The sequence below is a fragment of the Belonocnema kinseyi genome, chromosome 8 (assembly GCF_010883055.1).
Source record: "Belonocnema kinseyi isolate 2016_QV_RU_SX_M_011 chromosome 8, B_treatae_v1, whole genome shotgun sequence".
In the NCBI taxonomy this organism is placed as follows: Eukaryota; Metazoa; Arthropoda; class Insecta; order Hymenoptera; family Cynipidae; genus Belonocnema; species Belonocnema kinseyi.
In genome coordinates, this window is record NC_046664.1 from 23,273,610 (window position 1) to 23,282,602 (window position 8,993).

Consider the following 8,993-nt stretch of genomic DNA (forward strand, 5'->3'; position numbering starts at 1 on the left):
AGTGTAAAATTCAAGTATTTAGTTAAAAATTAATCTATTTTGTTGAAAATTTGTCTTTTTTAAAAGAAAATTAACTTTTTGGGTGGAAAATTTAACTGTTTGGGTAAGGATTCAACGATTTGTTTGGAAATTGATATATTTGGTTAAAAATTCGTCATTTTTGTTAGAAAATTCAACTATTTGAAAATTTGTTCCTTTTAGTAGAAAATTAATCTTTTTGGTTAAAAATTCTTGTTTTTTGATAGAAATTCGTCTTTTTTGGTAAAAATGTATTTTTTTCAATTGGAAATTTATCATTTGAGTGGAAAATTCAACTATTTAGTTAAAAATTCATCTATTTTGTTGGAAATTTGTCTTTTTTGGTAGAAACTTCATCTTTTTAGTTACAAAATTCAACTATTTATTTGATTTCTTTTTTTAGTAGAAAATGAATATTTTTGGTTAAAAATTCTTTTTTTTTGGTTAGGAATTCATCTTTTTTTGATAAGCATCTATTCTTTTAATTGGAAATTTATTTCTTGAGTGGAAAATTAAACTATTTAGTTAAAAATTATTCTATTTTGTTTAAAATTTGTATTTTTTGGTAGAAAATGATCTTTTTTGGTAGAAAATTTAATTATTTGATTAAAGACTCAACTTTTTCATTTAAAATTGATATATTTAGTTAAAAATTTGGCAGTTTTATAAGAAATTTCAACTATTTATTTGAAAATTTTTATTTTTTTAGTAGAAAATGAATCTTTTTCGTTAAAAATTCTTGTTTTTGGTTAGAAATTCGTCTTTTTTGGTAAGAATGTATTCTTTTTATTAAGAAATTTATCTTTTGATTAGAAAATTAATATATTTGGTTGAAAATTTATTTTATTTGTTGAAAAATTGTCTTTTTTCGAAGAAAATTAACTTTTTTTGGTAGAAAATTTAACTATTTGATTAAAGATTCAACTATTTGATTGGAAATTGATATATTTGGTTAAAAATTCGTTATTTTAGTTAGAAAATTCAACTATTTATTTGAACATTTTTATTTTTTTAATAGGAAATTAATCTTTTTAAATTAAAAATTCTTGTTTTAGGATTATAAATTCGTCTTTTTTGGTAAAAATGTATTCTTTTTAATTGGAAATTTATCTTTTGAGTGGAAAATGAATATATTTAGTTAGAAAATTTCACTATTGATTTGAAAATTTTTATGTTTTTAGTAGAAAATCAATCTTTTTGGTTAAAAATTCTTGTTTTTTGGTTAGAAATTCGTCTTTTTCGGTAAGAATGTATTCTTTTTAATTGTAATTTTATCTTTTGAGTAGAAAATAAACTTTTTTGGTAGAAAATTAATATTTTTGGTAGAAAATTTGACTATTTGATTAAAGATTCAACTTTTTCATTAAAAATTTATATATTTGGTTAAAAATTCCTCTTTTTTGTTAAGAAATGCAAATTTATTTAATTGAAAATTTGTTCTTTTTAATAGAAAATTAATCTTTTCGGTTAAAAATTATTGCTTTAGGATAGAAATTCTTCTTTTTTTATACATATTTACTCTTTTTAATTAGAAATTTATATTTCAAATGAAAAATTGAACTATGTAGTTAAATATTAACGTATTTTGTTTAAAAAAAATAATATCTTTTAGTAGAAAATTAATACTCTTGCTTAAAAAATAACTTTTTTTTAATAAAAAATAATTACATTTTTGTTAAACAATTTAACTTTGTTATAGAAAAAACGTTTTTTTGAAAAATATTTAATCTTTTTTGTTCATCAATACAGTTTTTTTTTTATCAAGGATAAAACTAATTTGTTAAAAGTTTGTATTTTCGAATGATTTCATCTCTTTGTCTCTAAAATTCAAATACATTTTACTTTTAATATCAACTATTACATTTTTCATTGTGAATTCATCATTTTTTTTGCTAAAATTCATATTTCTTAGTTAAAAAACTAAACTGCGTTGTAGAAAATTCGTCTTTAAAAAAAAAATATATTGCATCATTTTTTTGTTGGAAATATAACTGGTTGACAAAATAATCTTTTTTCGATTGAAAATTCAAAAAATTTGTTTGAAGATTGACTCTTTTTTTAGATGAAATTTTGATTTAAAATGTCTGAAAATCTTTCAAATTTGTTTGGAATTTTTGTGGACATTTTATAATCTTTTTTTTTTTTGTTATAAACAATTCGAAAGCTTACCATATAATTGTTTAGGGAGGCACTGCAGCTGGTGGCGAGTTTGAAAGCTTCGGTCGTGCAAGTCGCCGCAATTGAGGCATTTGTGGATGCGACTGCGGGTATGATGTTTTTGACAACTCCTTGAACGAGTCTGTACGTTAATTCTCGAATGCCAAATTGCGTCGCTCTTTCCGCCGATTTTTCATAAATCCAGTTGATGTGTTGCGGATCATCGCCGTCGATCGTGCAGTCGAAGGGATTTTCCTTCGGCCACTGAACTACTTTCACATATTCAATGCAGTGTTCCGGCAAACGGGGAGTATTTGCTATGGTGCAGAGGGGATACGTCACCTGAATTAAACCATTTTTTTAAAAATATTATTGACAGCTGACATTACAGGGTGACAACTATTTTTTTTTTAATTTTCGACTCTCGGTTTACAAATCCATTAATAAACCAATTTTTTAAATATTTTTAAACAATAATTATTAATCTCAAAATGGAAGTGTCTGAAAAATTAAAATAAACAAACGATTTTGGATAATTTAATTATTAAGAAGGAGTTAAATTATATAATTTTTGAGCAAAAGCGCTCGAAATTAAACAATTTTAATTTGAACTGGAGAATCGCGAATTTTAATATTGAAAATTGAATCATTTAAAATTCAGATGAATTGGAATAGTATCCTTTACCATTAAAATCGTTCAAAATTAAATAATTAAAGATTGAAAACTTTTGAATTTAAATTATTATAACTTAACACTAAAACTCACTAGAGAAATGTGTCTGATATGAAAAATTTAGATTATTCTAAAAAACGTTAAAAATAAATAGTAATTTTAAATGGGAAATTTAAATTGCAAAATTAAAACCTAAATTTAAAACTGTAGAATGTGGCTTTTTAACAAAACACTTGAATTTTCAACGAAATAATTAAATTTTTAACATAATAGTTGAAAGGTTATTAAAAATTCAAATATTTATTTGAAAAATTAGTTCCTTTTCGCAGAAAATTAATCTTCTTGGTCAAAAATTCTTGTTTTTTGATGGAAATTCGTCTTTTTTGGTGAAAATCTATTTTTTTTAGTTGAAATTCAAACAAAGAGTAAATTTTCTATGAAATAGTTAAATGTTCAACAAAATAGAAGAATTTTCAAATAAACAGTTGCACTTTTATTCAATAAAGATGTATTTTCTTCTTAAACAGTTAAATTAAAAAAAAAACTTAAAAAAAAGTTAAATTTTCATCCAAAGTACATATCAGTTTATTTTCCAACGCTAAAATAACAATTGTAAACAATAAGTTAATTTAAAAAATAATTTTAATTCTAAACATTCTTTAACATAACAAAGAAAAAAATTATAAAATAAATTGATTTTAAAACAAGTACTTAAATTTTCAACTAAAAATATTAGTTTATAAAAAAATGGAATAGTTAAACTTTTAGTTTGAAAAATTAATTTTAAACAACCAAAAACGAATTTTCAAGAAAGTAATTTCAACGAAAAAAGAAACAAATTTTTAATGAAAGTTTAAAGCTTCAGATTCAGTTCCAAAAACGTAAATCCACATTATCATTTTCAAACTTCTAAACTAAATTGAAGAATCAATCAATGAATTAAAAAATATATAATTATTTTACTTTTAATTTAAAGTAATTTTAAGCTAGAAACATTAAAATTTAAGCGAATACATTTTTTTACAATTTAAACACATCTTAAATTAAAACTTCACTTATTTTCATTTTAAATAGTTTAAAAATCTTTAAATTGCTTCAAAATGTTATTTGAAAATCTTGAAAAATCTATATGTTGTTTCACACTTTTTCAAACTTTAAAATATTTAATTTTTTTCAGAACTTCTAAACATCTGCTTGAATGATTCGAATTTTTTCTCAATTTTTTCATACAAATTTTTTTTTAAATCCTGTCAAATTAAACATATTTTCTGAAAATCTGATACATTTATTTTTGATAAATTTGTAAATATTTCTAAATCTTTTTAAATAATCTCTAGAAATTATTTTTCAAAATTCTCAATATCTCTTCAAGTAAACTCGAATTTTTTCCTAGAATTATAGGTGTTCAATTATTATTTATACATACAAATTCAATTTTGTTAAATAAAGCAATGAAATTGCAACGTTTAAATTTAATTGTTTTTTAGTTTTGAATATTTAATTTATTATTAATGATTTTAAATGAACATTCAGATATTTCTAAATATTAAGTAATTGTTCTTTTTCTTGAATAAAAAATTGAAAAATTGAAAAACAAAACATTTTCAACCAAATAGTTGAATCTACTGCCAAAAAAGATAAATTTTCAACAACAAAAAAAATATAAAAAAAGAGTTTAGTTTTCAAGCTAAAAAATAGAATATTTTTACAACAAATTTAACGTTTGAACCTAAAAAGAGTAATTTTTAACAAAAAATTTATTTATCAACCAAGAAAGATGAATTTTGAATCAAATTTTTTTTTGTGTGTTAAAAATTAAATTTTAACCTAAAAATCGTACTACTTTAATCTTTTATGATAAATCTTTTTTCTTTTTGGATAAATATTCAAATAATTAGTTGAAAATTAATTTATTTTTGTTTAGGATTCAAATATTTGGTCAAAAGTTCGTTTTTGATTGTTAAATTCGACTGTTAAAAAAGTACTTTTTTGTGGAAATATCAATTTCTAATTTTTTCATTGAAAGTTCATATTTTTAAGTTCAAACTCCATCTTTTTAGGTTAAAGATTTAAATTTTTTTATTAAAACTGAGGATTTTATTTTAAATTAATATTTTTAACTGAAAATTGAACTATTTTGTTGAATTTTGAAAAAAAAAACGATTGGTTAAAAATGAAATTTTTTGTTAAAAGTTCATATTGTTGGGTTAAAAATTAGTCTTTTTGGTTGAAAATTTATCTATTTTGTTGAAAATTCCTTTTCTTTTTAGAAAATTGATCTTTGTTCAAAATTATTCTTTTTTGTATGGGAATTGAACTATCTGGTTAAAACGTCATCTATTTTATTGAAAATTCGTCTTTTTGGAAAAAAATTCAACTTTTTAACTAAAAGGTGAACAATTTTAGTAGAAATTAATTTTTTGGTTAAAAATATAACAACGTTATTAAAAATTCAAATATTTATTTGAAAAATTAGTTCTTTTTCGTAGAAAATTAATCTTCTTGGTAAAAAATTCTTGTTTTTTGATGGAAATTCGTCTTTTTTGGTGAAAATCTATTTTTTTTTTTTAGTTGAAAATGTATACTTTGGGTGGAAAATTCAACTATTTACTTAAGTATTAATGTATTTTGTTAAAAAATTCTATCTTTTGGTTGAAAATAGTTTTCTAGGTTAAAAATTCATCTTTTTGAATAGAAAATTCACATTTTTTTGGTAGAAATTGATTCTATTTAATGAAAAATTTATCTTTTGAGTGGAAAATTTAAGTATTTATTTAAAAATTAATCCATTTTATTGAAAAGTTGTCATTTTTCGTAGAAAATTTAATTATTTATTTGAAAAATTGTTTTTTTTTAGTAGAAAATTAATCTTCTTGGTTAAAAATTCATCTTTTAAGTTGAAAGTTTGTCTTTTTTGGTAAAAAATTAATTTTTTTAGTTGAAAATGTATCTTTTGAGTAGAAAATTCAACTATTTAGTTAAATATTAATGTATTTTGTGAAAAAATCATATCTTTTTGTAGAAAATTAATTTTCTTGGTTGAAAATTCCTCATTTTGGAAAGGAATTCGTCTTTTTTGGTAAAAATGTATTCTTTTTAATTGTAAATTTATATTTTGAGTGGAAAATTCAACTATTTAATTAAATATCAATGTATTTTGTTAAACAATCATATCTTTTGGTAGAAAATTAATTTTCTTGCTTGAAAATTTATCTTTATGGATGGAAAATGTAACTATTTCGTTCAAAGTTAATCTATTTTTTTGAAAATTTGTTTGTTTTTTTTTTGGTAGAAAATGAATATTTTTAGTAGAAAATTCAATTTCTTGGCTGAAAGATTAACTATTTTTGTAAAAATTAATTTTTCGTTGTTGAAAATTGAACTATTTTAGTAAAAGTTCCTCTTTTTGATTTAACATTGATCTTTTGGCTGTAAAATTTAACTATTAGATTGAAAATACCATTATTTGATTGAAAATTAATATATTTTGTTAAAAATTCGTCTTTTTTGTAAGAAAATTCAACTAATTATTTGAAAATTTGTTCTTTTTAGTAGAAAATTAATCTTCTTGATTAAAAATTCATTTTTTTTGGGTAGAAAGTTTTTCTTTTTTGGTAAAAAAATGAATTTTTTTAGTTGAAAATGTATCTTTTCAGTGGTAAATTCATTTACTGAGTTAAATATTACTTTATTTTGTTAAGAAAATAATATCTTTTTGTAGAAAATTAATTTTCTTGGTTGAAAATTCCTCATTTTGGATAGGAATTCGTCTTTTTTAGTAAAAATGTATTCTTTTTAATTGTAAATTTATATTTTGAGTGCGAAATTTAACTATTTAATTAAATATCAATGTATTTGGTTAAAAAACTACGAAAAAGACGAATTTGCAATAAAACTCAAGAATTCTCAACAGAAAAGTTAAATTTTTAAGAAAGAGATACAAATTTCTTTTCAGTTTTTAAGAAAGTAGTTCAACTTTAAAACCTAGTTGTTTAATTTTTAATCGGAAAAAAAGAATTTTTAACAAAATTCAAGAATTCTCAACAAAAATAGACGAATTTTGTAAAAAAATTCAAAAATTCGGAACGAAAAAGTCGAAGTTTCAATTAAAAAGATGAATTTTTAAACCAAAAGATTAATTTACTACGAAAAAGAAAATTAATTTTCTTGCTTGAAAATTCATCTTTTTGGATGGAAAATGTAACTATTTAGTTCAAAGTTAATCTATTTTTTTGTTGTTGAAAATTTGTCTTTTTTGGTAGAAAATTAATATTTTTGGTAGAAAATTCAGCGTCTTGACTAAAAGATAAACTATATGTAACTATTTTAGTCAAAGTTTCTCTATTTTAATAACAAATTAATCTTTTGTCTGAAAAATTTAACTATTTGATTGAAAATTTGTCCTTTTTGGTAGAAAATTCCACTATTTATTTGAAAAATTGTTCTTTTTCGTAGAAAATTAATATTTTTAGTAGAAAATTCAATTTCTTGGCTATAAGATTAACTACTTTTGTACAAATTATTTTTTTGTTGTTGAAAATTTAACTATTTTAGTAAAAGTTCCTCTTTTTGATTGAAAATTAATATATTTTGTTAAAAATTCGTCTTTTTTGATAAAAAATTCAACTATTTATTTGAAAATTCGTTCTTTTTGGTAGAAAATTAATCTTCTTGGTTAAAAATTCATCCTTTTGGTTGGAAGTTTGTCTTTTTTGGTAAAAAATTAATTTTTTTAGTTGAAAATGTTTCTTTTGAGTGGAAAATTCGACTATTTAGTTGAATATTAATGTATTTTGTTTAAAAGCCACATCTTTCGGTAGAAATCAAATTTTCTCGCTTGAAAATTCATACTTTTGGCAGAAAATTAATCTTTTCGATTGAAAGTTGATCTTTTGGCTATAAAATTGAACTATTTCATTAAAAATACAACTATTTGACTGAAAATGTATCTATTTTCTTAAAAAGTCGTCTTTTCTTATAGAAAGTTCAACTATTTATTTAAAAATTGTTTCTTTCTAGTAACAAATTAATCTTCTTGGTTAAAACGCTACCTATTTTGTTGTGAATTCGTCCTTACATTAAATTAATTTAAAAATAACATTTCTTTTTTTTTATGTGTAAAAATACCAACTACTACGTTGATTAAAATCATACACCGTTTAAAATTTGAGAAAAAAACTACGTAATTCGTTGAAAAGGCGGACATATTATTTCAGCCAAAAAGCGAAGAAATTCAAAAACATTTCTCAAGAAAAAAAAAAAGAATGAAGAAATAGTGGCACAACAGTGTCATGGCCCAAACAAAATTTTAATAGTAAAGTGAGTTTAACCCAAAAATTAAAACGTTAATTACTTGCGGAGGATAAAGATCTAAAGTACACTCGATGCAGGCAGTCATTCCGGGCAAAATGACTCTGGCGTTTCCCTTGAAACCTTCTGTGCCTCCGTCGACCATCGGAATAACACTCCTCTGATCCAATTCTCCATCTTCGTAAACCAAGAGCGAGATCAACATTCCATTGATCCATCTTCTGGCGACGATCGAGTCCAACCCACAAACCACAATGTTAAATTGGTGGTAAAAGGACTCATCTTTATCCTGGATTTTGCAAAAATGCGGAACAACATTGCAACCTGAAACCCTCTCGTTTATAAACTTGGCAGCAATGATCGCCTTCGAAGCCCCGATGTCTTTGTGTCGAAAGAGAAATTGCCTGTTTTTAACAAAGTGTCCAATTTTTCAGTTTCACACGACGTTATATAAATAGGCATTATATATAACCCCTAGGGGTTATATATTTGCAACAAAGCAGTTTAACCCTTAAACGGCCAAAACGCCACTACCGGTACACTGCTTTTCAACGGCCAATAACTAAGACTATTCGACACTAGAAAAAATTGAGACACATATATTTTTATTGCTTAAGATCTCCTCTTTCCGACGGTGCCAATGAAATTCCTCAAAAAATTTATTTATTATCCCAAAATGTAGTTTAAACAAAAAAAAAAACGTGATTTTTCGTGCCTATTTTTTTTTTTGTGAACCATTTTCCAAAGCTTTTCGAGTTTGTAATTAACCTGGAATCTCACTAACCGGTGGAATAAATGTCTAAACTTTGAGAATCCATGGTTCAAAGATCGATTT

At 22.6% G+C, this 8,993-nt stretch overlaps 1 protein-coding gene across 1 annotated transcript in view; it reads right to left on the reverse strand.

Moving 5' to 3' along the window:
• LOC117178407 (NEDD8-activating enzyme E1 catalytic subunit) overlaps positions 1 to 8,993 on the reverse strand; it is a 23,096-nt gene that overhangs the window by 6,342 nt on the left and 7,761 nt on the right. Inside the window, exons 2-3 of the mRNA XM_033369834.1 lie at positions 8,202 to 8,562; positions 2,188 to 2,517 (exon numbers count right to left, since the gene is read on the reverse strand). Of these exons, the coding sequence (XP_033225725.1) occupies positions 2,188 to 2,517; positions 8,202 to 8,562 (691 nt within the window). The remainder of the gene's footprint in view (positions 1 to 2,187; positions 2,518 to 8,201; positions 8,563 to 8,993) is intronic.